General features: G+C 47.6%; 9 protein-coding genes across 9 annotated transcripts; 2 read left to right on the top strand and 7 right to left on the bottom strand.

Annotated features, from left to right (window-relative positions):
* Positions 1 to 102: 102 nt before the first annotated feature.
* On the bottom strand, positions 103 to 2,421 carry BDV38DRAFT_273263 (phosphate-sensing transcription factor PHO4; the record flags this gene model as incomplete). Its single annotated transcript, XM_032057650.1, has 3 exons — positions 103 to 629; positions 696 to 1,746; positions 1,822 to 2,421. The coding sequence occupies 3 exons, from the start codon at positions 2,419 to 2,421 to the stop codon at positions 103 to 105; spliced, it is 2,178 nt and encodes a 725-aa protein (XP_031910946.1).
* A 2,806-nt stretch (positions 2,422 to 5,227) lies between these two features.
* On the top strand, positions 5,228 to 7,659 carry BDV38DRAFT_273262 (uncharacterized protein; the record flags this gene model as incomplete). The annotated part of the gene is made up of 5 exons (XM_032057649.1): positions 5,228 to 5,972; positions 6,036 to 6,223; positions 6,383 to 6,491; positions 6,566 to 7,416; positions 7,606 to 7,659. 5 exons carry the CDS (start codon positions 5,228 to 5,230, stop codon positions 7,657 to 7,659), a joined length of 1,947 nt encoding a protein of 648 aa, XP_031910945.1.
* A 319-nt stretch (positions 7,660 to 7,978) lies between these two features.
* On the bottom strand, positions 7,979 to 11,196 carry hsp90 (chaperone Hsp90). Its single transcript, XM_032051576.1, has 5 exons — positions 10,800 to 11,196; positions 10,341 to 10,699; positions 10,156 to 10,268; positions 10,050 to 10,068; positions 7,979 to 9,986 (listed from the first exon to the last, which is right to left on the bottom strand). Exons 2-5 carry the CDS (start codon positions 10,596 to 10,598, stop codon positions 8,427 to 8,429), a joined length of 1,950 nt encoding a protein of 649 aa, XP_031910944.1. The 5' UTR covers positions 10,599 to 10,699; positions 10,800 to 11,196; the 3' UTR covers positions 7,979 to 8,426.
* A 1,461-nt stretch (positions 11,197 to 12,657) lies between these two features.
* Positions 12,658 to 14,389, bottom strand: BDV38DRAFT_273260 (NTF2 and RRM domain protein; the record flags this gene model as incomplete). The annotated part of the gene is made up of 3 exons (XM_032057648.1): positions 12,658 to 12,960; positions 13,013 to 13,987; positions 14,075 to 14,389. The coding sequence occupies 3 exons, from the start codon at positions 14,387 to 14,389 to the stop codon at positions 12,658 to 12,660; spliced, it is 1,593 nt and encodes a 530-aa protein (XP_031910943.1).
* Positions 14,390 to 14,947: 558 nt separating this feature from the next.
* BDV38DRAFT_253840 (uncharacterized protein) lies at positions 14,948 to 16,636 on the bottom strand. Its single transcript, XM_032055274.1, has 2 exons — positions 15,996 to 16,636; positions 14,948 to 15,936 (listed from the first exon to the last, which is right to left on the bottom strand). The coding sequence occupies exons 1-2, from the start codon at positions 16,044 to 16,046 to the stop codon at positions 15,619 to 15,621; spliced, it is 369 nt and encodes a 122-aa protein (XP_031910942.1). The 5' UTR covers positions 16,047 to 16,636; the 3' UTR covers positions 14,948 to 15,618.
* Positions 16,637 to 17,849: 1,213 nt separating this feature from the next.
* BDV38DRAFT_273259 (uncharacterized protein) lies at positions 17,850 to 19,614 on the top strand (the record flags this gene model as incomplete). Its single annotated transcript, XM_032057647.1, has 4 exons — positions 17,850 to 17,915; positions 17,976 to 18,006; positions 18,112 to 18,253; positions 18,342 to 19,614. The coding sequence occupies 4 exons, from the start codon at positions 17,850 to 17,852 to the stop codon at positions 19,612 to 19,614; spliced, it is 1,512 nt and encodes a 503-aa protein (XP_031910941.1).
* Positions 19,615 to 19,658: 44 nt separating this feature from the next.
* BDV38DRAFT_147792 (PMF1/NNF1 family protein) lies at positions 19,659 to 20,633 on the bottom strand. Its single transcript, XM_032051575.1, has 2 exons — positions 20,157 to 20,633; positions 19,659 to 20,000 (listed from the first exon to the last, which is right to left on the bottom strand). The coding sequence occupies exons 1-2, from the start codon at positions 20,537 to 20,539 to the stop codon at positions 19,703 to 19,705; spliced, it is 681 nt and encodes a 226-aa protein (XP_031910940.1). The 5' UTR covers positions 20,540 to 20,633; the 3' UTR covers positions 19,659 to 19,702.
* Positions 20,634 to 20,997: 364 nt separating this feature from the next.
* Positions 20,998 to 22,994, bottom strand: BDV38DRAFT_253832 (putative cAMP receptor-like protein). Its single transcript, XM_032055273.1, has 4 exons — positions 22,215 to 22,994; positions 21,947 to 22,148; positions 21,344 to 21,895; positions 20,998 to 21,290 (listed from the first exon to the last, which is right to left on the bottom strand). The coding sequence occupies exons 1-4, from the start codon at positions 22,469 to 22,471 to the stop codon at positions 21,015 to 21,017; spliced, it is 1,287 nt and encodes a 428-aa protein (XP_031910939.1). The 5' UTR covers positions 22,472 to 22,994; the 3' UTR covers positions 20,998 to 21,014.
* Positions 22,995 to 24,301: 1,307 nt separating this feature from the next.
* On the bottom strand, positions 24,302 to 25,958 carry BDV38DRAFT_147769 (cyclin-dependent serine/threonine-protein kinase phoA). Its single transcript, XM_032051574.1, has 3 exons — positions 25,488 to 25,958; positions 25,396 to 25,419; positions 24,302 to 25,298 (listed from the first exon to the last, which is right to left on the bottom strand). Exons 1-3 carry the CDS (start codon positions 25,716 to 25,718, stop codon positions 24,390 to 24,392), a joined length of 1,164 nt encoding a protein of 387 aa, XP_031910938.1. The 5' UTR covers positions 25,719 to 25,958; the 3' UTR covers positions 24,302 to 24,389.
* Between the last annotated feature and the right edge of the window lies 1 nt (position 25,959).

The following is a 25,959-nucleotide window of genomic DNA, read 5'->3' as shown; positions in this document are numbered from 1 at the left end:
CGTTTCCCGAATTCTGCTGTCGTAAAGCATGTCACATAAAACAGGTGCCTCTAGGCAAAAGAACATTTAGTTCAAATCATTACGATGTCTCAATCGTAAGACCTATGCAGGGCCATTCGTTGCCGGACTTGTAGGCACACCTACAACCTCGCCAGGCTTGTCCGATTGCTCATTTTCTGGGCTAACTGAGTCGCTGTCGTGGGCTTGAGAAATCTCTTTCTCGCCTAGCCGAGCCTCAGCAGCCTCTAGCTTACCCTTTGTTTCCTCGAGTTCCTTCTTCAATGCTTTAATATAGTCAATGGCCATCTCCACGGTGCTGGCCTTGCTGATCTGCTGATTGCTGGGCTTCTCTTTCTCCTTTTCACTGCCTTTCAGACTGTAAGGCGTAGCATCTTTCACATTCTTCATGTTGACAAACCCAACGGGAATTAGAGCCTCGATTTCCTTGAGCGCATTATTGATGCGATTACGTCGGCCTTGCTCTGCAAGCTTATGGTTTGTCCGTTTGGAGCTCAGATTTTCGGCCAACGCTTCAGGATAGGATACGCCAGGGAGAAGGGTTCCATCCAAAATATGCTGGTAGTTCGATTTGGACGCTAGATATAAGGCTGATGTCTCACTTGATATGCCTGCTGAACGGGATGGAGTCAGTTTAAATGACTGGGCTGATCAATGGATCTTGATTTTCAACTTACATTCTCCTCGGACCAATGGTTGTATGCTAGGACTTATTTTCGGGCGTAGATTTGGGCTGGGTTGAGATGAGCTGAGACTCTGTCGCTTTCTACCCAATGGCCCGAGTTTGGGTGTGTCTGATTTCTTGCCTACCGGCCCACTTGGAGAAGGCATAGCGACAGTGCGCGGGCTAGGGGCTACTGAACTTGAGGTACGCTCAGCCAAGGGAGTCGGTTTTGGTTCTAGAGCTGGGGCGACCACAGCTGACGTGGCTGGGGATAGGGCATCCGTACGGACATTTCGCAGGGAGGTGTCTATGCGGGCCACTTGCGATTGGGGGAAGTGGGTAGTAGGAGTAGCTGCTTCTGGGAGAATAACATCTTCCATGATATCATCGTGAGACTCGGATGACACAGGACCTGACGCTTGGGCGATTGCGGCTGGACTATGCTGCGGCCGCTGAATGCGCATCAACATAGCTGGGGTCGCAGGCTCGTTTGTTTGCGATTGCGCCGTCTGAGGAGCAATTGCGGGAGATCTCCTAGCAGTGGGTAGAGCCGGAGGCGGCATCAGGGGTTCTGACAGGGGTTCAGGGGAGACGGAATCCTGGCCAGAACTCTCATTGCTTCCATACCGCAGCCCGCTACCAGTGGAGGGCTGTGACCTCGGGCCACCTTGATGTTGGCTGAGGCCGTTCAATACCTCATCCGAGTTAATTTGTAGGAGTGACTTCTTCCGTGTCTGAGGCCGCACCGAAGGAGATTGTTGCTTCTTGGCCCGAGCAGAAAATGTCTTGGTGTTTGATGGTCTGCGTCGGTGGTGTTTCCGAATTAATCCAGGCGAATTTGGGGACGATGAAACAGGAATAGCACTGTCGATGGGCGAATTCACAAACCCGATGTCCGAGACATGACTAGAATGAAACGGAAAGCCGGTTGAATTCGCATTCTGGGCCTCGAGAGCGGGAGAGGTCAGAGGGGTAAAGTACTCCCCAGGAATTGTATACTCTGGCAGCCGGAATTGGGTCTCCAGTGGGGTCATGGCGGGAGACACCAAGGGGGTGTAGAGAGCCTGTAAGGGAAGGAAGGTGCATTAGCCATGCGCATATTGATGTGGAGTTTGTGGCAGGTTGACTCTTTCGCTTACCTGCTCCTCATTTATGCGAGCGTACCGGTCGTACATTTCATGATTTTCATCCACGCGTTGCGGGTATCTGGCCGCACTTCCCTGCATTTCAATACTGTTGGGAGTCGGAGGTATCATGGGCTGGCCGTGAGGCACGTAAGGCTGGGAGGTTGGTTGCGAATGATGAACATGCTGATGGTGCGATTGCTCCTGCGGTTGTTGCAATTGCTGATGATTAAAGATCTGGGAATGTGGAGGTTTCTGGGCATAGAACGCCGGAGTCACTGGGGCATCGGAGAAAGACGCTGGAATAGAGCCGTGCGACTGGCTTTGGTGAACTTGGTTGGAGAGCTCAATGGGAAAATCGCCCATCATGCGGTCATACGACGATGATTGAGGGGCCCCGGCATCGGTCTCCATACGCATAAGCTGTTCCTGGCCAGAAGGAGCGGTTGAGGTAGGCATCGACACGGAATGAGCGATGGAACGAGGAGGGTGCTGGTCAGATGGCCCGTGCCCCTCCATGTCGGGGAAATGCATTCCAAATTCGAGGAAATTGGAGAATTCATCGTCGCTGGGGGCGGTGATATCCGGCCAGGAAAGTGAGTTGTCTTGCTCCATGATAGAACTCATCTACCGGCTATCCTCCTTTTTTTCTTTTTTTTTTTTTTCGGTGGGGGTGGGGTTGCTTGTTTGTTTCTCTCTGTGTTAAAGATTGGCGAACTCCCCTGCTCTGAAGCCTTTCCCCTGTAACGCAACGTCGCAGAATGCGAACCAAGATTCACGATAGATAGCAACTCGAAAGTGTAAATTTTGGGGGATATTTAGCAAAACGATAGGACAGAGCAAGGTTGAGATTTCGGGTATTGGAACAAAGAATATTGAAAGTGGAAATATATGAAGTGAGCGATGGAGCGTCAGCTCAACAAAATAGACTGGCAGACATGGCGACCGTGGGAAGACAAGTTGAATAAAATCCTGAACGTTGACTAACGGCAGAAGATAAAATTAATGAGAGCAGGTTATAGATCTGGTGGGGACAAGACGATGAAGAGCAAGCGAGAGTAGAGTTGAACACAAGCTGAATAAACCGATCGGGCAAGCGACAACATATGTTAGTTTTGTTAGTTAGTTTGTTCGTTACCTAGTGAGTGAGTTAAGTTAGTAGGTTAAGTCAGACAGTCCTCGAAGGTGGTTCTGTGCCGGTGGGCGGAGATACGGAGGATTGCTTAATTAACATCAATAACCGGGGCGGGTTCGGTTTTAGTTTGATAAGTTTGGGGGGTAAAAAAAAAAAAAAAAAAAAAAAAGAGAGAGAGAGAGAGAGAGAGAGAGCTTTTTACTATACGCTAGGTAAGAAAGAAAAAATACACAGGTACATCTCCACCACTGTACAAGTACTATAGTATAGGTATGTATAAATGTGTATATATATACAATACCTCCTACCTAGATACCTACAATGAAATCAGTGTGTATGTATGAATATTAAGCAACTCCTTTTTTTGTTCACATCTCTCTCTCATCTCTCTCTCTCTCTGTGTGTGTGAGTATGTGAGAAAATCCTAAGTTTTATAAATACATAGGTTGAAATGAAGGAAAAGGTGAAAAAGTAAAAATAAATAAATAAATACAAAGGGGGAGAGAGAGAGATTAGGTTGTATTCCGTATGTACAGAACACTTCTAGTAGTTCTACTAAATACCTCCTTTAATGAACTAAACCATTTAAAGAAGGTCGAAATAAAGGAGGGTAATTAAGTATGATTGGACGGGAAGAGAAGAAGTCGGAAGAAGCAGTTGAAGGTTCAGTGGCAGATTATGATTTATACATCCTGAATTTAATTATGTCGTTGTTATCGATAAGAATGATAGGCCATTCAAATGATATATATACTCCCTCAATACATCTCCTAAGCACACCTGTAGCAGATAACTAGTATACAGCGTGACCTTGTGTTATATAAACCCTCAAAAAGGTACATATTTAGGGGGGACAAGACTTCCCCTAAATTGTGTCCCGGTCCAACCATGGATGATGGATGTTGATGGGTCCGTTAGAAAACAGACTGCTCTTTAGCCCTCAACCGAAAGAGCCAATCGGAAAGGCCCTCAGTTACCTAGTGGCAAAATTAGTCTGGAGAGAGAGGAAGTTCTCTCCGGATTGAATTGGGGGTGGATCTCAGGTTCGAAACGAAAGTCACCTTTTTCCATGCCGATTATCCTATTATACAATTTGGGAGAACGGTACGTATCATGGTTCATGACTGACTAGTTATTATCATATGATTACCTGACTGTATTATTCAAGTGTTATTTATTATTCTCTCTTTAAAGGGGGGAGGGGAAGGGGGCGGCAGTTGCGCTTGCGGATTATTATTCATGATACATAAATTTCATTAGACAAAATAATAAATAATAAAAGAAATATTTAACTATTATCATTATTATTATTATGGTTAAACTTTTTGGAATGATGAAACTGCAGTAGTCAGCAGCGTCCGGACTGTATGAATTATCAAACTGATGGACTCTGCATATATATATATTCTGGCCGTTGTCTCCCCAAGCTGGAGACTGGGAGAAGTCAAAAGGTCAACGAAAGCCAATCCTACACACCAAACACCAATCAATCAATAGATAATTTGGCTGTTCAAAAAATTTTAAACAAATCTTCTTTTCTCTCGTCTAATTTACTAGTATGAAACGGAGGAGATTCTCCCGACACCGATGCTTCTGTCCCTTGTGGCTAGCCTCGTGAGTGGATGCTCCCTAGCGCCGTAGTCTAGAATTACAGGGTAAACCGTAAAGGTGGTTGGATGTGGTTTGCTTCAAGTGACTGACTATGTAACTAATGGTTAGTCTAACTACCCTCACTAGCCTAATAGCTTCGTTAGCCTGTAAAATGCTCAAAGGACAAAATAATATGTTACTTCGACTAATGAGGAGAAGGAAGCACCGGCAGTATAGTACCGGGCGTCCTTCTATTGTGCCCTAACTGCTTCGTACACGACTACTCTTTGCGAATGACTATTGATAACTTGTAACATACCTGCTCTACTACTAGCACCAGCCCTCCCCGCTCACCACGCCTATTGCTACTTCTATGATTCTCATCCTGTACCTACCGTGGAGGAAAGAGTAGTGTATAGAGCCGCTGGCTTGACCATGTAGCTAGCATACCTGCCTACATAAAGACATACCGGGGTACTGGACGTTTGTTACCAATGCGGGGTTTGGGTTGCTGGAGGGCCCGTGACTTGAACAACGTGACATGACATGACATAACATGGACATCGCATTCAACAAACAACATCACATCACCGCGCATCACCTCGGCCAAAACTGTTGTCTTCTTCATGTTTATGCTATCCTTCTCCATGTACATGTTGGGGACCTTGTATACTTTCTCCTCACTTGTTATCTACCATGAGGCCACCTGTCCCAGATGTCGCGTTGCGTAGGGCCCGCAAGTCCTCCATCGAACAGCAGTGGACCGAGCCCCGCAATACTAGTACTGCCCCCGCGACCTTCTTTCTGGCCCGCAGTCGTGATCGCAATGCGGAGGAGGAGCTCTCCCCCGGTGAGTCAGTTCCTTCAAGGGATAGTATGTACGGTGTTCAAAGCCTCGAAGAAGCCGTTCTCGATGCCAATCCCCCTGCCTCCGAGTGCGAGCCCTTTCCTTGGGGTGGGAACTCTGATTCCACAACTTTGATCGGACAACAACAACCGCCTCCCCGCGACTATCTAGATAATGGTGATAACGATGCTACCTCATTGCCTCGCCGCAAGTCGACCCTCAAACCCAGCGACCTACTCAATGCTAGCAGATTGGAAATTTCTTTACCATCTTCTGATCGCACTTCCCCTCGACCATTGACGCCATCAAACCTCAGCAACCCAGATGACCCATCCTTTTCTCTCCCCAGCAGTCCCAAATCGTTCTCCAACCAGTCCCTGAGGCATCTCGATGACATCTCGATTACCGATGATATAAGCAGTGAGATTGTGGCTTCAGGTGAAGAAGACAATAATTTCCCGACACCATCCAATACATGCCTTGATAGTGCATCCCAGTTGGTAATGCCAAGTATTAGAATGCCCAGTCGAAGGCCTTTTACAGAGCGAGGGAAGTCACTGGGCCGTCTGAAAGTGCTAATCGCAGGTGCTTCTGGTAAGTGCCGGTCAGGCTAAGAATAGGTTATTGGAATATTTGCTAAGTTCCACTTGCACCTAGGCACTGGGAAAACCTCCCTCATCAAATCCATTGTTCAAGCTTGCGAAGATATCGTTCATGTCGACCCCTTTCCCTCCCTGCCCCTCTCGAAATCGACCCGCTCACCTGGCTCTTCATCTCATTCCTTCCAGACACGCAGCAGCCCTCCATCTATCACGGAAATTTACGCTAGCACAAAACCATATCCCGTATGGTGGTCAGACCTAGAAGATTCGCGTGTTTTGCGAAGGCGACGGAGCATGGGTGATGTAGTCCTGGAGCGTAATCTCTGTTTCGTTGATCCCCAGTCCAATGAGTTGGACTGTGTAGGGCAAACTGACATCATCATACAATATATCCGTCAACAGCTTCTCCGGGCAATGACGTCCCTAAACTCGGCCAATCATGATTTCCAGAATATGCTCGCGGGCAACGGTGGTGCCCAGGTTGACACTGTCTTATACCTCATCTCTGAAGGTACGCGATGAGCCTCCCCTTTTGCTCTATTCTGATCTGCCGGGCTCACGTCTTTTCAGATACCCTTCATACAGATATTGAATCTATCCGGAAGCTATGCGACTGGACAAACGTCATTCCCGTCATATCTAAATCAGATCTCTTGTCATGCAGTCGAGTCTCGGCCCTCAAATCCACATTTCATAAGCAAGCTCAAGAGGCCAACATTAAACCTTTCCTTTTTGGCGATGTATCCCTCGGTGAAGTCAACGGGCTCAACGTTCAGTGTCCTTTTGCAGTTTCGTCTGCCAAGTCCGACGATGATGACGTTATGGACGCCAGCACTCTGATGAGTCCGGACTACGTCCAGCCTTTAATGGCGTCCGAATTAATGATCTTAGTGCAGATGTTATTTGACCGAGAAAATATAACCTGGATGCGACATTTGTCTGCCAAGAAGCTTGCCCTACGGCAACAAGAGCAGTCATATTGGCAGCAGGATGGTTTACCAAATGACGTCCTTCCTGGCGGTCATACTTTACGGGGTGGCTCCTCCAGTTACACCATGGCGCGAATATCTGACTATACTCGTCACGAAGAGAGGCTGGCCCGGGTACAGCTGGCAAGGTGGGCGTCTGACCTTCAACAAAGCCTACGTAATGAACGGGAAAGATATGCCACCATCGCAAGGGGGGATCGTGCTGTCTGGCTCACGGAGCGTCTGGGAGAATGTGTTGTAGATGGTTCATTAGTGCCTATCTCACAGACCCCTGGATTCTGTGGTCTCGGTGTACCTGCAGAAAAAGCAGGTAGCGGTATTCTAGTTCGGACACAAAACGGAAAGAGGGTAGAATGTCGTATTGCACGGATAAGCCCTCATGATCCACTGGGGCTTGTTTGGTGGTCCGAGGATCTTAAGCGACGGGGATGGGCCATCATCCAAATTGTGGGTAGTTTCGGGGTCGTTGGAGGGCTTGCGTTGTGGCTTGCGAAGGCCTGGGGATTATCCTCACGGAGTTTCTCTGAGTGGCGATTTGATTGGTATTGCATTGGCCATTAAGGAGACACGCCAACCACAGTATCTGCGCCTCGTGATACTTGTTAGATATGCATTGTCTAGGATTGAGCAGCAAAGGAAACAAGTGCGTTGGACTGGGCCATCCCCTGCGAGGCGGCGGCCATCATGTAGTGTCCCTGCATAGCTACTTGCTTACTAGCATTGCCTCTCCATTTGCATGTCCCTCGTTGTCCCATGACTGCTCTTCAAGGCCTACGAATCACGCCTAACGAGAATAAATATAAAGCAATGCATGGCGCCTATATTATGCACTGACAGAGTACGGAGTTTTGCCTGTTGAGGTTATTGATCTGTTGTCCGCTGCTAGGGTCCACTGCCTTCATCTCTCTGCTGTGTTACCAGCTAACGTGTGTTTTGGGAATGAATGTATGTATGCGGGACGCATCGGTGGCCGGGTTCCATGTTACTTGCTAGGCTAATAAAAGGCGCTTCATTCCTTGATCGCTCAATATAAGCCAGACTACGCGCAGGTAGAAGGCAGCTTAGTTCCCCCCAGCAAGATCGGACATTAGCATTTCATTAATTCGAGCATATACATGAATATACAAGACTTAGTAATAGTTGAAGCCTTGGCCTTTATTGGAAAAAGGTTCTACCTGTTTAAGATCACTCAATATCCGAACCCGGAGAAGTGAGCGAAAGTAAAAGTCATGGATCAGACGTAATAATTTAATGTAGTATGATATGGAAAGCAAACGCTCAAAACGCCGAAAGATTAAAATTCACATCGTAACTAGAAACCACCTTTCACCCGTCCCAAATGAAACAGCAATACGAGTCAGTGATGTAAGATAACCCTGATGCAAATACCGCTGGAACAGTTTTAGATAATAGGTCATAAAAGCAGTTGAGTTTCGTTTCCGTTGCTGCCGAAACATTTAGTCAACCTCCTCCATGGAGCTCTCGCCAGTGGCAGCGGCAGGAGCCTCTTCAGCGGCCTTCTCCTCCGAGGTCTCTGCCTCCTCGTCAACGTTCAGACCAAGAGACACAAGCTTATGGATGCGCTCGGCAAAGCTGGCAGGTTCGTCGATAGTGAAACCGGAAACCAGGAGAGAGGTCTCGAATAGAAGCTGAGTGATGGACTTGACGGTACGGTCGCTCTCGCCATCAGCCTCGACCTTCTTCTTGAGCTCCTTGATGATAGCAGACTTGGGAGAGATCTCGAAGGTTTTCTTAGAAGACATGTAGGAGCTCATGGAGGTGTCACGGAGGGCCTGGGCCTTCATGATACGCTCCATGTTGGCAGACCAACCGAACTGACCAGTACGGATGGCGCAAGGAGAGCCAACAAGTTTGTGGGAGACAACAACCTTCTCCACCTTATCACCGAGGATGTTCTTGAGGCTCTTGGCGAGACCCTCGAACTCCTTCTCCTCCTTCTCACGCTCAGCCTTCTCCGCCTCGGACTCCTCAAGCTCAAAGTCCTTGGTGATGTCGACAAGCTTCTTGCCGTCAAACTCCTTTAGCTGAGTGAAAGCGTACTCATCAATGGGGTCAACCAGGAAGAGAACCTCAAAGTTCTTCTGCTTGAGGCTGTCAAGGAAAGGAGACTTGGCGACAGCCTTGATAGACTCGCCAGTGATGTAGTAGATTTGCTTCTGGTGCTCAGGCATGCGGGTGACATAGTCGGAGAGGGAGGTGACCTCATCACCCGACTTGGTAGACTGGTAACGGAGCAGCTTAGCGAGGGTCTGGCGGTTCTGAGCATCCTCGTGGACACCAAGTTTGATGTTCTTGCTGAAGGCAGAGTAGAACTTGTCAAACTGCTCACGATCTTCGGCAATTTCGGTGAAGAGCTCAAGGGTCTTCTTGACAATGTTCTTCTTAATAACCTTCATGATCTTGTTCTGTTGCAGGGTCTCACGGGACAGGTTAAGAGGAAGGTCCTCAGAATCAACAACACCCTTGATAAAGCTGAGCCACTCAGGAATGAGGTCGGTGGCATCGTCGGTGATGAAGACACGGCGAACATAGAGCTTGATGTTGTTCTTGGTCTTCTTGGTCTCGAAGAGGTCGAAAGGAGCACGCTTAGGAATATAGAGGATGGCACGGAACTCGAGCTGACCCTCAACGGAGAAGTGCTTGACAGCAAGGTGATCCTCCCAGTCATTGGAGAGGGACTTGTAGAAGGCAGCGTACTCCTCCTGGGTGATATCAGCAGGGTTACGGGTCCAGATGGGCTTGGTCTTGTTGAGCTCCTCCTCCTCGATCTTGCTCTCCTTGACAGTCTTGGTCTTCTTCTCCTTCTTCTCTTCTTCTTCATCAACCTCCTCAATCTTGGGCTTCTTCTCATCGCCCTCCTCTTCCTTGGTCTCCTCCTCCTCGTCAGGAACCTCCTTCTCGGTTTCCTTCAAAACATGGAGGTAGATGGGGTAAGAGATGAACTCGGAGTGCTTGCGAACAACCTCCTTGATGCGGCTCTCGTTGAGGTAGTCAGTCTGTTCATCCTTCAAGTGGAGGATCATCTTGGTACCACGGCCAAGGGGCTCGCCCTCGGTGTCCTGGGTGAGGGTGAAGGTACCACCGGCAGCAGACTCCCAAACGTACTGCTCATCGTCGTTGTGCTTAGAGATGACAGTGACGCGGTCAGCGACAAGGTAAGCAGAGTAGAAGCCAACACCGAACTGGCCAATCATGGAGATATCGGCACCTGCGGAGAGGGCTTCCATGAACTGCTTGGTACCAGAGCGAGCGATGGTACCAAGGTTGTTGATCAGGTCCTAGACAAAAGCGAAATGGTTAGATTGGGGTCTGTGTAGGCATATTGCCAACCAAGGACGATATTGACTTACAGCCTTGGTCATACCGATACCGGTATCACGGATAGTCAAGGTCTTAGCCTCCTTATTGGGAATGATATCGATGCGGAGGTCCTTGCCCGAGTCGAGCTTGGATGGGTCCGACAAAGACTCATAGCGGATCTTGTCAAGGGCATCGGAGGCGTTGGAGATAAGTTCACGCAGGAAAATCTCCTTGTTGGAGTAGACAGTGTTGATGATAAGAGAGAGGAGCTGAGAGATCTCAGCCTGGAACTCAAAGGTCTCGGACATGATGCGGGATGTAGGTTATATTCTATTCCACGTCGAATGTTGTGTTAGTCACAAGTATACCATATAGAACCCCAAGATATTCATTGTAAATCTACGTGAATCTCCGGGCGAGGACAGAAAAGTTCGGAATAATTCTCAGCTTTGGGAGCAGCTCTCCTCACTCAGGTGTTTTTTGGGGGGGGGGGGGGGGATAAGACTCACAAGGTACAACGTAAGATCGTTAAATCACAGATAAAAAAGGACGATGGGAGAGTGAGATTAAAAAAAAAAAAAAGACCTGCTCCAGAAGGGAAAACAGACTTAAGATAGATAGTTGAGGAGGAGAAGAAAGGAGGAGAACAGTGTGAGAATGAATGAAGAAAAGAAAAGCTGCCGCAAGCGACGGGGCGGAGAACTTAATGTTTGGCTGAGGGACAAAAATTCGGCGCGGGCGTTTCTACGGCGATCCAGCAACTTCCACGCTCTCTCCGCCTTGTCTCGACGGGGATCTTCCAGTCTCTTCTACTCGATACCAGATACAACACCACAGCCTGGATTGAATCCATGGTTCTCTAACGGAAGAAATTTTTTTTTTTTAAAAATTATGTATAATTAAAAAAATTCAGAATGAAAGGAAAATTTAGTTCGTTCAATTGGGGCCCGTTTTTCAATTTTTAATTCTCTTTTGGCCTCATCTTTAACCGATCATTTCCTGCTCTTCCACCCTTTCCTTTTGTTGCCCCTCCCCCTCCAAAGCTGATTTCCGATCAAATTCACTTTTATTGTGCCTCAGGCTACCAATCTAGAACGTTCCGCTCCACCATTTGTTGTCGGCGGAATGGGGATTTTCCGTACAGTACCTTACATTCAAGTACAGTACATACAATACCATCCCGATGTCCCCATATCTCTGCCACGATGGAACTTTCTAGGAGCTATCGATCTCCTAAGTACCAAATTCTAGGTACATACGATGTACATAACTCGCACCTCCCTGTTTGATCTTCTGGCCCACGTATCTTTGTGGTTATCGATTCAATGTCTTGAGCTCCTGCAATACACATAATTACATACAGACATTCAACTCGAGTCTTCACTTAAGCTGGGACCTGACCAACAAACGTTGTTTTATCTAGATCACATGAATCAATCCAACTAAAGCCTTCCTCCTACTATGTTCACTGACCTTCTACCAATGAATGCCATTTCTTGTGTATTCTGCCAGAGAAGTGGGAGACAGTCCATACATATAGGGAGCGGAGCTGAGACGGACGGTTTGCATTCACTTTCAGGTAATCCCGGACAATTCATAATACATGTGCAACTAAAAGCAGGCAGCCGTTCCTTCCCTCCTTGCTTGCAGGATGAATTGGATCAGGTGTAACTCAGTAAGAGCCATTGTGCCTGTAGAGGGAAACAGTCGTTCGCCACCCATACCGTGGAGCTCCCCATGAATAGGATGTGTATCAAACATGTATATCAAAGTAAAAGGACAAAACAGCGGCCTCCACCCAGTTTACAGTTTCTAAACGAGACGAAGCATGTCCGGAAGGAGAGAGACATAAAGAAAAGAAGTTAGATTGGAACAACCGTAAACAAAATAGAAATAAGACCCTAAAGGAACAATACGGGCATTTAGCTCGCTATGCTAGAAGCAAGAAATAGTTAAATAGGTCATGACAACACATTTATGAAAACAAAAAATCATGGAAGCACCGACCAATAAGGAAAAGCCCTGTTGACGAAATATGAAAGAACAACTTTTCCAACCGCTAATATGCAGTGTGACAGATGAATGGGTCACATAACACATGTCATTATCAATAAGGGGGAGTAATACATGTCCTGGGTCACCATAAGCATCTGAACCTGTATGCTGTTGCGGGCCAGGATGAAGGACTAAGAGTTGAATGACCAACAATAGAGGGGGCAAGGAGAAAGAAAGAAGAGGAAGCGACGAGTCAAGAAGAAACGACTGCATGCGGTAAATAATCTTCATCCTGATTCCAGTAGTTTCTTTTCTTTTCTATTCTTTTTTTTTGTTGCCTCTCCGGTTTAAAGAAAGGAGAAGTGATCTGCTCTAAGCAGCCTGGGCTTGGTTGCGGGCTTTGGCGTTGACGTTGCCGCTGCCGCCACGACCACGGGGAGCGAAACCACCACGACCATCACGCTGGAAGCCACCACGGCCCTGGCTGCCGGCACGGTCGCCGCGACCACGGCCAGAGCCACCCCGACCAGCGCCGTAGTTGGTATTTCCCCCGTAGGCGCTAGTACGAGAACGGCGTTCCTCTACAGAGATCTGCTCAGTTCCGACCTGGTGCGGGTTGGCAGCAACAGCAGCGGCGTAGCCGGCAGGGTCAGCGAACTCAACGAAAGCACAGTTCTGATGACAGTTAGTTTCCTTCCGAGAAATTACGAATTACGGCGGAACCTACCTTCTGACGGCTCACATCAAAGTGCTTGAGCTTTCCAAAGCGGGACAAAGTCTGCTTGAGCAGGTTTGCATCGACCTTATCAGTGACGTTCTTAATATAGGCCATAACGTTTTGATCATCACCCGCACGAGGCTGGGTCTTCTTATGGTCGTGACCGGCAGTCTGCCAGCCAGACCCATCATTGGAAGGAGGCTGGCTAGGAGTGCTGTCAGTAGCAGGAGTGGCTGTGGCAGCCGCAGCAGCAGGGGCAGGGACCGACTGGGCGGAGCTGGTAGCAGGAGCGGGCTTAACGGGAGCAACGGGAATTGCAGGCACAACAGGAGCAGTAGCACCGGACTTGGAGGCAATGTTGGCCCAGGTCTTTGGTACGGCTCTGGCGGGTACAGCAGGCTCTTTGGCCGGAGCGGTATTCTCCTTTTGTGTTGTTGGGGCAGGCGTAGGCTCCGGTGTGGCGGGCTTTTCCGTCTTGGGCGCCTCAGATTCAGCCAGGGCGGCAGGTTCCTGAACATCCTCGCTGCTCTGGGCCTCAGTTCCATTGACCTGAGGTGCAGGTTCCTCTGGCTGCTCTTCCTCGGCCTTTTCTTCTGCCTGTTCAAGCTTCTCGTCCACCTTGACAACTGTGACTTCGTTGGCCTCCTGGGCCTCCGCAGTCGGGGCACTCTTCGTCTCAGGCTGTGCGGGTTCATCGGTAGCCGGTTGTGCGGCAGACTCGGCAGGCGCAGCGGGAGCGGGCTCCTCATTCACGATATCCTCCTCATCAACCAAGTATCTGAAGATATCATTGAGAACATAGTATCCATTAGGTTGCTCAGCAAGAACGAAGGTCTGGATAAACTTGCGAGATGGCTCGGACTTATTAGAGATCTCACCGATGACTGAGATCAAGATGTTGTCAAATGAAGCCTGAGAATCGACGTTCAAAACACGGACCTTGCAGTCTTGAAAATCAAGCTGTTTGATTTTCTCATTGATAGCCTAGGGGGCGGGTAAAAAATCAATGATGAAGCTCAATGGGAAAAAAAAAAAAAAAAAAACTCCTAGGAGCGAAGAGAGCGGACTCACCTTTTGGCCCACAGCAACAGGAACCGACTCTGCTTCAGTTCCAAAGACCAACTGCGAACGCCGAGAGTAGAAAAGATGCAACTTGTCCGGACTACGGCTCATATTGGTATAGTATTGCTCAACAAAATACCAGCCGACCTCGTCCTTGGAGATCGCATTTTTTTGGTCACTAGGAGGGACATTGGTGGGAGTGGTGGATTGCGCTGGCTGGAAGTTCGAGGCATTGTTGGCAACAGCATGGGCATGGTTGTAAGAGTCATGATAGGCGTGGGGTACAGGATAATTGCCGTTAACGGGAGCTTGAGTATCGGCCATTGTGTTATCGAAGAAAGTGTTGAATGTCAAGTTGGGGATAAAAGCCGAGATGGTCTAGGGTGTCGTAGGAAGGTAGAAGTAGAGGTATATGAGCAATGAGCCTCTATATGACGAAGAGTAGAGGCTAATAAATCTAGTGGCTTTTCCTTGTTCGCTTTGACTAAACCCCCATGTCTGTCAGTAATTGAAGGCCAAGTGTATCGCAGGAGAAAAGGTGGGGAAGATCAATTCTCACAATGTTGAAAGAAAATCAAAAGACCCTAATAGATGCAATAAGATGAAGAAAAGAAGAACGTCTGCGTTAAAAGCGTCTGCGTCGTAGTAGTGCAAAAGGAAAATAGAGGAAGATTCTTGTGCGATCTCCAATCAAGTCAAATTTGCGAAGGAGGGCAAGAGAGAAGATAGTCGAAATACGTTGAAGATTGATGGAGAGAAGGTAATCAACAGGAAAAATCTGATGAATAGCGAGTAGTCGAAAGGAGAATGGGATAAGAAAGCGGTAGGTAGGTAGCTAACAGCTGGAGTAGGAAAGAGGAAAAGAGAGGGCAAGTCGACGGGATGCTTAGCAGTTTGCAAAATGAGTTGACTTGGACTTGAAAGGTCGGTTGCAGTGCGGCGCCTCTTAGCGCCCCATTTCCTTCCCTTACCGCCTGCCTAACTCGCGAGTAGATCTCCATCGGGACATTTCGTTTACATCACCGAATACTGAGTGAATCACCCGTCAGTATAGCAGCCAATACAAAGTAGCTCCTACGTTCAACTGTATGGGACTCTTAAGGGACCAGATCGGAACTTGCAACCGTCCACTGAGGCTTGCTGAAACTGCTTTTATCGAAACAATCACTGACTCATACCAACGAAGAACTATAGTCGAGCATTAAGGTCTATTGACACTTCTAAGAAAGTAGTTACACTTATCGGCGACGAAAACTCAATCAGAAGGTCACACTAGGTGTTAAAAAAATCAACATCAGAAATACATAACTGGCTTGGAAGAGGGGTATGATGGACATGAGAGGGCAAGCTTCTCATCAACGAAGACGTATAGTAGGCACAGAAATTCATTCACAAAGTTCACCAAAGAGAGCCGTGGGACATGCAATATAGGCAAGAGGGAAACAGGTGCTTGTAGGGAAAAAACGAAAGAAAATAAAAAGAAGTAAGGACCACAAATAAGTATCAACTCAAGGCCTCTCTATACGAAACTTATCAGATAGACCACAAATCGTCTACGAGTTCGTAGACTCAACAGCGGCCTTCTCGTTCAAAACTGGCTTGCGCATGACAGCATCCTGACCAGTCATTCTCCGGTCAAGAGCTCGTTCCACCTTCGCACTCAGGGCCAGCTTGCTCAAGTTATCGCTTTTTTCGGGAGTAGGGACAAAGCGTTGCTTCTGGAGAGGTTTGTTCTCCAGGCGCTCCAGCCCGTCGCGCAAGTGATGGAATTCGGCCAAGCGAGGATCACCGCTTGGTAGGCTTCCAATGGTGCCTGACGAAGCAATCGAAGGGTTTCCGCTTACGGCCGAAAATCTTTTCGACGTTCGGTTCTAGGCCCATGGTCAGAGAATCCGGTCCGGCACAGATGAATAATAACCGGTGAACCTACAGAAGGGGCCATGATCGGTCTCTCAGAGTCAAGCGAGTGATGCCTAGCCATGGTAATACGGACACTGTGGTAAGGGTCCTTGGAGGCCGACGGCCGAAAGCAATGAGTGGTTGTGGTTGAGAGTCGAGAGTAGGCAGACGAGTGCTGAACTGCCCAGGTAGCAGCCTGCCGAGGTTAATACATTGCAGAGAAATTTATCTCGAGTTAACGCGAATACGATAAATAAAAGAAGCTATTACAATGATGGATAAGGGGTAAATGATAGTAGGAGGAAATAAATTAAACTGCACAGAAAGTATGGGGCAAGCGGCAAGACTGGCAGTCGGGTAAAAAACATACCTGAAAATACCGAGTGAGACTCTGACCCCTAATAGAATATAGAATATATCGCGAGACGACCTAGAACTGGATGAAAGGGCTGGGAAAGTATTAAAATGAGAAAAATAAGCAGATAGAGGAAAGAGAGGGCTTGTCGCTGAGGCCAAGGAGACCTGTACGTAGACCAAGTGACATGCAGGAGAGGATTCAGGAGAGCCGAAGGCAACGGATGACAATGTGGGTCTCTCTCCCTCTCTGCGACACTCAAGAGGATTAAACTCGGCCACGCGGGAATCGTTGGCCGTTGACCAGTTCCCTTTTATTTAATTTTTTTTTTGGCCTTTTTCCTCAATAGTGTTTTACGACAAAGCAAGATACACAATTCAATCTTGCTTTGATAATTCCAAACCTAACGATCTATTGACGTAGCCATGATGCGTATGGGTGACGGTTAAATACATGAAGGATTCGTCCGTATCTAAAATACTCTGTCAAACTAACCCTATATATAAGTTATAAATATAGATCATTTTGATACTGCAATGAACATCCTCAAAATGCTGTTCGTCCTTTGATGTGTTGAAAAAGGAGACTTCAGCTAAGTCAGAGGGGCCCTTTTTTCTGTGTTTCTGTGGGTTAATAGTAAAGAGGACAAAGGGAGATACTAGTACAGTCCGTTTGCTGACTAAGGGGAGAATCTTTGATTTGAGAGAGCTTTCTTTTTCTCTTCTTGGTTTTCATACGTTCTTTGATTCACGTAGCATCTGAAGCAGAAGATCCACGTTCTTTCAACAGCTACTCTGTACATAGATATATTTATGATCAGACTGCCACGTGCAGAGGCTCTTGGCAGCCACGCGGCTTAATCCTCTGTCGCACCCACGTTGGCTCGACTACCTGTAGAAACTGGAAGCTGAGCATCTTGGCCTTCAAGTCTCAGGGGGAGGGCAGAACAGGATAGTTGTCATAAAAATAATATTTCTTCTTCCTCTCTCTCTCTTTTTTAATTTTATTTTAATTTTTTTTTTTTTTTTACTCTTATCTTTTTGCATCACTAGTAGTCTGAATGTATCTAAGACGATATATATACGAGTACACAGTACAATACGTATTTCCATGTAATGAAATATATCCCCTTCGATAAGATGCCCATACAAATCAGATTACTCCATATTACAGACCAAACTAAATAGTTTCAACTTGAGATCATGGCTAAGGTAAGCTTCAAGAACCAAACAGCGTGGAGTTCGCCCCCGCCATGACTTCATGGATTTTTGGCACTATTAGTAGTTAACTATAACTACCTTGTATATTGCTTACATTACACTAGATGACCTCCAACCAAGTGACAATGATAAGCGGTGTAGAAAGCGGTCTTGGCTCTTGGATCACCCAATTCTTTCCCACGAACCTGGTCACGATAAAAACACACAGGAACTACAAGTATTTACGGGACTTTCTAATTTAAAGTTCAGTAAACCCCTCCCAAGATCGATATTTATTCTAAAACAATAAAGATTAGTTGTCCGGTGTAAAATGCCGAAGCCAAAGTCTCTTCTGAAAGACTCCAAAGCCAAGAACAAAAGGAAAACCACACAGCAGGTACCGCATTCAAGACATTGAGGGATTCCCTTTACCCATGCGCTTGCTCACTTTTGACAGACTCCCGAGACTGCAGATGAGTTCTTAGCTGGTGAGTCTATCTGGAACCCAGACTTGCATCACTGTTCTACTATGTACTCGACGGACAGAGCCTGTTAAATCCACTATCGATGTAGCCATAGCTAAACTAGTACAGTTGGCGTCGAACAGGAAGAGGCTGGCGAAAAATGGCGAGCTGGTGACGCAGCAAAATCTATGCGCTTTTTTATGCGCGCCATTGCAACTTATGATGACGGCATGAAAAAGTATCCTCATGCATTTGACTTGGCATACAACAAGTATGTAAGCAGGCAGCTCTATCCTCACAGTTAGATGCATAGGTGGGCACGCCATTGCAATCAGCAACATAAGCTTACCGTCAAATAGAGCAAGAGTTCAATATGAAATCACCCAGCACCCCAAGTTGGCTGCACAGCTGCCTGCTCCACTAGCAGATATTTTGAACATAACACTACAGTCCCACAGGGAGGCCCTCAATCTAGATCAAGACAATGCGGATGCTCTTTTCAACACTGCTCAAGTGCTCACAAGCCTTGCTGAGGTAGTCACGGATACCAAACATCCGTCTGACGCACAGCTTTGCCGGGCTGTCAAATACCTGCAAGAGGCAATAGAGCTCTTCCAACGTTGTCTCATTATTCAAGAGATGCGATATACTGAAATGCAGGAACAGATCAAATTGATGGAGTCTGGAAATGTGGGCCCGCGCGAAGAAGAAATGCAAGAGCAAACTATGCAGGCGAGCACAGAGGATGCAGGCGAGTCGAAGCCTTCTGATCAGCAAGAGCAATGGGCAGCTGTTATTGAGCCAGTGACCAAGGATACCCTCGTTGACACAGCGGTGGCACAGTTGGAGACGCTCACAACTCTCTGCAACTTGCTTACCTTTAATCCTGGGGTCGGCCTTGGTTGGGTTGAAGAATCCTCTGCAGACTTGCTCCAAGAGAAGATCTCTGCATACGTTGAGGGTTCTAGCAGACACTACGAGGCATCTTTGGCCCGTGCCAAATTTACCTGTGCTCTGAACGAAGTGTTGTACCGAAGTGGGCGAATCGAGGTTGAAACTTATCAAACAGAAATCACACATGTCTTTGGTCCTGATCTAAACCTCTCTGCGGACCCCGAAGGCCTCTGTAGCAAAGCAGATGCGCTCACGTCGTTCAACACAGCCGTTACGGATTTGCCTCCCTCGAATGACCATGAGGTGTTTACGAAGTCACTAATGTTGCGGTGGCAATCGCTATCGGTTGCTTTGGATGCTTTGACAAAGGCTTCCAAACTTCCTGATGCAGATAACCTACCCAAAATTCATGTTGCACGAGGAGACGTAGAGATGAACAGGTGGAGACTCGGCATGCCTCCGTGGGAATACACCATGGCTCAACAAAATGCCACTGTTCTCCTCCAGAACGCTCAAACATACTACCGAGGCGCCGCAGCTCTCGCACGCAGGGACGGGAATGCAGATGAAGAACGCGATGGAACGTGCAAGGAAGCCCTGGCAGCTGCTTTAGAAGGCCAGAAAGACAAATTGCAACAGCTCAAAGCGACCGCATTCAAGGACCTTATAATCGTTGCGGAAGATGTGGTGGATGACGGGTGGCTAAGCCCCGGGGATATGGAAGCACTACTGTCGTAAATCTGCCCCATTTATCAGGTCAGTAAGGCAGCTCATTCGCGCATGGTGACGTTCTGCACGTCGTAGACAACAAGTATTTAGCCACCAATCATATATCCGATCTAGCTTTGACTTCTTCTTCTTCCATCTGTAAAGCCTCCTTGCGAAGATTGTGCTCCGCACCAAACTGCGTAGCAGCGGTCGCAGCGCCCTCCAAGTCTGCAACCACAGACTCAAGATTTGACAGCAGATTCTCAATCTCTGACCTCTGAGACTGGATCCGCTGAGATAAAGCCACGTTTTCGCTCTGGGTAGATTCTATGTTCGCATTCAACGTTGTTTGAGCTTCTTGCAAATGCGGAGCAAGACGTGCGCGATATAGTTCCTCCGGAGTCAAGGTATGGGGCCTAAAAGAGATATTAGCTAAAAGTTGGTTCCATGATAAATCGTCAAGATTGATGGAAAGAAGGGCCCCCTTCCCAGGCAAAGAAACGAAGAAAAAGGAAAAAAGAAAGAAAGACAAAAAGAAAGAAAACGAAGGCGAAGGAAAATAAAAATCATACGCAACATCCCCGTGTCCCTGTCCACGGTCTCTCCTATGTCTCGCCTCCCCCATCAATCTATCCAACTCATTCAACTGCCTTATCGCATCTCTCTCGTGTATGATATCTTCGAACTCAGCCCTTGCACTTTCCTCCAATTTCGCATTCAGCTGCCTCCATACCGACTCTAGACTAGCCGGAACATGTTTTGCAGGGGTGGGAAAGCACCCGGAGAAGTTGGCATACGAGTTTGCTCGCAACGTACGCAACAATGCCTGGTTGAATGTCTTCTGTAAGACGGTAGCGCGCGGGCCGGGTGTTAGAGGGACTGGCGCTGGTGGGGGCGGAGAGGGCGAAGCGTCTTGTCTGGAGGGATTGAGATTGTTGCTGCTATCTTCGGCCATTTCCTTTACTTTTTTCTCTTTGATTCAGTTTACCCCAATCTATTCTCCTTTTCTGATGTCCTTTGGCTGGCGTACGCGATCGTGTTGTGTTGATAAGTATGGTTTGAAAGGTATAAGCCGATGTCTAGAAGGGAACGCGTCGGTCACATGATGGGCTTAAGGTCCGCAGTGGGCCCGAGAGATTAGTATCACCCGTTTACGGAGTAAGTATGATTAACTACTCCAGACTTTCTCTTTCTCTTCGCTCGGCAAGATGAACAGCATCCATGAGTGCCAGTCGTTCGTTGGAAAGGGATAGCTGTTTTTACATTATTTCACCAGACGCTGGTGTCAATGCTGTGATTTGCACTGTCTATGTACAGGCACATATTACTTTACAGTCACTTCATCTACCTGATATCCATCGGTTCCATGTGTCCTACTCACTCCATGATCTTTGAATAACTATATACCGCCGAGCCAAACACTATTGGAACTAGCGAGTCAGACGTCGAACACTGTCGTTCGAACTGTAAGTCTGTCCGACGTGTCCTTCATATTCTTCTCGATTTCTACATCCAGGGTCTCTCACTAGACTCCCTCCCCAGATATCCCGATAAACCGCCTTGAAAGCTGGCCAGGAGATGGACATATAAATAATACTGTTCCAAAATCCCTGGAGCGGAAGAACAAAGCTCGATGCATAGTTCAGGGCAAAGTTGTATGAATTAGGGTAGGCAAGCGAATATGCCCGGTTGACCGTCGAGGGAACCTAAGAACAATTAGCCATAATTTCACCTAGAGTTGACCATAGTAATTACGAACCCACGTGACAATTAAGGCAATGAAGAAGAGCATCGCATACTTAGTATAAGCCCAAGCCGCCGTACTTGTGTCGGACATTGCGCGGCGGCGGGACCACGATTCTGAATGAGAATGTTTTATTGCTTTTAATGGGAGGCCAATGGATTGCCTGCTCATGAAGCCGCCCTCGACGGTGACAGAATACGGGTTGTAGAATGGGGAGACGGGGTTACGCAATTCTTCGGCAGTTGGGTAATTCCCTTGTTGAGAGCGTGTAATTTCACTGGTCACGCGGATTTCTGTTGCTGCCCTAGTGTAGGTAGGCTCGAGGGGGCGTTCGGTATCACGCATCTCGAACCCCTCATAGTGTTCGGCGGCCGGCTCGCCTTCATACCTGGGATAGGAATCCGCCGAGTCGAGGTTGTCAAGCTGCCGCAGTTGGCGTCGCCTTTCCCAGATGACACCACCCGTGCGGATATAGATGGCCAACGTCAAAATAATAAAGAACCAAACTGGACCGTAGAAGACCGCGATACGTAGCCAGTCCCAGGTCTGCGAAACCCAACACCAGAGCTACAAGCTATGTGTGAGGACTAGTCTATTTCACTAGGTTCGGTCACTTACCACCGCATAACCGTAGACCTTGCCCCGGGCCTTGGTCTTAATGAAGAAATATGCGACGGAGGGGATGAGAGGTAACCCGTAGCAGAAGAGGAGATATTTCCACTCTAGCCGTCGTAGTTGTTCGGAGTTGTATTTGTAAAAGAATGTTAAGTAGACATTACAGGCCATGGCAAAAGTCCATAGGGCATCGGCGGGCATGAACCTGGTCACGGTATCAGTAGTTTGGCAAGTGAACCACCTTTTTGTCTCTCGGCTTCTTCGAACTAACCATTGGATCAAGAAGGCCTGGAACTGACACAGGGGACTGTTGAGCCCCATGTGAATGCCTGACTGGGAGATGACGGTAGCGATGTTGGTCATTAAATTGCCCCAGGAGGCGTAAAACACCAGACGGTTGATGGGCTTGCGAAAAGCACTCGAACCGAGGAACGAGACGACAATGATGGTGGTGCCGGTTAAAGAGATGGCCGAGCAAACCCGTTCAGTTACTGAGATGGCGTATAGTTGTTGTTGCGACAGAGACATTGCGAAAAGACCATGCTGAACCCGAAAGCAAAATAGAATACAAAATTGGTATTTGGGTATCACGCGCAGAAAGCCACAATCCAGAAAGCGATACAGAAGCAAAATCCGATATAATATACGTAGGGACGAACAAAGCCCCTTGTCATCTATCACTCGAGGGGGCAATATAGCAAATCAATCAGGAACAAGACCAGCTCTGCGGGCGAGGACGCCCAAGAGGGAGTAAAAGATCTGACGTGTATCGGAGGTACATCGCACAAGAGTATTATTTATGGGGGCAGCCAGTCCTCTTTTAAAACATGACGACATGAAAGTATATGGAGAAACTGCCCATGGCCAGACAAAGGGATCAGAGGGTCAACCTTTCATGAAGTTGGGGTACGGAGTAGATGGAACCGCAATCGTTCTCTCGCCTCCACATGAGTGTATACTATACGAACGCTCATTTGTGGGGTGGGAATGAAGGGGTTCTTTGGGTCTTGGACGCTGGTAAAGTTTGTTCCGAAAAAGGGTGCGATTACACAGTTACTTTATGTATGATGGGGGGAGAGAAAACAAAAAAAAAAGAAAAAGAAAAACCCCTCCATTTCTAACTTTTCGCTCTATCACACCCCGGTCCTTGAACGAGAGAGGAGAAGTATATCCGTACCTACCTATCAAGAAATAACTAAAAAGGGGAAAAAAAAAAGAAACAAACTTCAATCAAGAGTACTCTATAGAGTAATGATAACTGGTCACACGCTTTTTGTAGGGCCTTAATACCACCACCACTACTACTACTACTACTACTACTACTACTACTACTACTACTACTACTACTACTAACACCACCTAGTCAAAAGTCATGATTCTCCCGTTGGTGGAAGTAACTTTGACGGTATGTCCAGAATGGTCCCAACCAAAGTCACGGTCAACGGATCAAAAGACAATTGCTCCCGGCTCATGCTTGGCAGTCTTTATTGGTCCTGTCTTCCAGAAGCATTAAGTTGTCCATAGAAAGAACACAGGTATATTGACCATATCCGCCTATATATATTTATACTCCCCTAGGATACTCCCTTGCGTGACATCACTCAAAGTTGGTCTGACCTTCAATTCCCGACGGATCCCCATTTATTTCCACCCTCCCAGTGGCAGGAAGTGACCATGGCTCTAACTAGTCTGTAATAAGCTATGTCTGCCTTAGTGCAGCAAATCGTATTTATAGAGAAAGGGCAATCCCGTGTGAATGTACCAGGCCAAGTCCAACGGTAAAAGAAAAGGGATGGGCAAATGAACGCCACAAAAGCCCTGTGATCCACACGAAACAAAGAACAATCGTTGTTTAGATTGGGATTTGCACAGCTAGCGGTGGGTGTATGACCCACGGTTGTTGCAAGAACGAAGGGACATGTGTATCAAGTATGGCTCGAAATATATCCTCGCCGAGCCCAGCCTTTGCCCAATAGACAATCGTCCTTGAGAGAAGTCAGGAAACCGATTATGATCACGGTGAACCGCGATTTTTTTTTTTTTTTTTTAAAAAAAAAAAGGGCCATGGTTTACGTAGCTGAGCCTTCATCAATTGACCCGGTCTTTCATTTCAATAAGAATCATAGGGTTTCGGTCAAAACTACCGCGATTCATATGCCATGCCGCATAGACATCCGAATAATGGAAAAATACGAACATGACACTCTATTCAGAATATGGTGGTGTAGATCGCTGTGCGTGGCCATGCAACGAACTGTGCAGCCCGGATAAATAAACCAGTATAAGTGTTGAGTGCGAATTTTGTTCTCAGGTATAACGCCATGCTCCCTCCCAATCTAACACGGACACGTCGTCTCGTCATTTGTGTCGACAAATGATAAGAGTAAAAAGAAAAAGGGAAAAGAAAGGAAAGAAGCGGAAACAAAACAATGAGTCCCCTGTTTCATTAATACGCCTGCTGGGAAGCAACCATCCCTCCGTATCCGGACATTTGCTGTTGCTGTTGCTGTTGCTGCTGCAGCTGTGCCTGCATTTGAGGCAGATCGTGGAACCACGGGTGCTGCAGTGCGTCGTGAGCACTAACCCGCATCTCGGGTCGTAGTTGGAGCATCCTGTTGAGCAAATCGAGCCCGAGAGGATCGATTTGGGGCAATATGAGGCCTAAATCTTGTGTCGCATAGACGTGGAAATTGGGCTTGTATTCTGGCAATTGAGAGATACCGGGCCACGAGCGCTCCGACGGCGTTCCCATGAGACGGAAGATCTTCTGCAACTGATCCTCATTGGTGGTGCCTGGGAACAGTGGACGGCCAGTGTACAATTCCGCCATGATACACCCAGCAGACCAAATGTCAATACTTGTATTATACGTCCTGCTGCCGAGGAGGACATCGGGGGCGCGGTACCATAGGGTCACTACTTCGTTCGAAAATGTATTGACGGGAATGCCAAAAGCCCGCGCAAGACCAAAGTCTCCTAGTTTGAGTTGCCCCTTTTTGTTAATCAAGAGATTCTGGGGTTTCAAGTCACGGTGGAGGACTCGATTCTCGTGACAGAACGCGATACCCTTGAGGAGCTGGTGCATGAATGACTTGATCGTCGCCTGGTCTAGTTGTCCCCGTTCGCCTCTGGTGTCCATGTACTTCTTCAGATCCTTGTCCATATATTCAAAAACGAGCATCAGCTTGTTTTCAGTATGGATGACGTCGTAAAGCGAAACAATGCTCTCATGCTTGAGCTCCTTCATCAATGATATCTCCCGAATGGCCGTTGATGGTGTCCCCTCCTCGGAATCGAGATGAATTTCCTTCAAAGCCACTAGCTCGCCAGTCTGACGGTTTCGGCCCTTGAATACCTGCGACCGTCTGTATGAGCAAAAGCACGAAACTTGATACCGGGCGATACAGTTGCGCAGAAAAGGTCAGAGTGGTGTAACGCCGGGGTCAACGTACAGTGGCATACGTTCCTTCTCCAAGCTAGAGGCAGATTAGTCACAGATTTCCCTCCACGGATTGCATATATGAAGAATGAGAGAAGCGCGCACCTTTTCGAGCTGTTGAAAGGAGCTAGGCTGCTGCGCTTTGTCCATCGTCGGCGACGCGGCAGGGTGCGAAGTTGGGGATTTTGGCGGCGGGGGTTTCGAGCGTTGATGGTTGAAAAGAAAAGATTTTGGAGACACCAGTGTCGATACAATGCCCAGATAAGTAGATGTAGGGTGTTGTTGTTGTTGTGGGTGAGGATTCCTCTGGATTCTTAAGCTGCTGTGATTGTCCATGTCCGTGATCCCCTTTGTTCCATTTAATTGGAGCCTTGTTTTTGAGCCCCGCGGCGGATAACCACAAGGCCAAAGGGTGTAAAAGATCGGTGGTTACCGTACCGTACGAAATCACAGTACACTTGTTATGGTGTAATCCGACAACCAGTTGCTTGGGCGCCTATGTAAGATACGGCACATATATATACATACATACATCCATATTGCAATCTTAGTACTCCGTACGAAGGTATACTTCCAA

Source organism: Aspergillus pseudotamarii (genome assembly GCF_009193445.1).
Source record: "Aspergillus pseudotamarii strain CBS 117625 unplaced genomic scaffold BDV38scaffold_49, whole genome shotgun sequence".
Classification (NCBI taxonomy): domain Eukaryota; kingdom Fungi; phylum Ascomycota; class Eurotiomycetes; order Eurotiales; family Aspergillaceae; genus Aspergillus; species Aspergillus pseudotamarii.
Note: the sequence above shows the minus strand (reverse complement) of the source record. Positions and strands in the feature narration are given on the sequence as shown.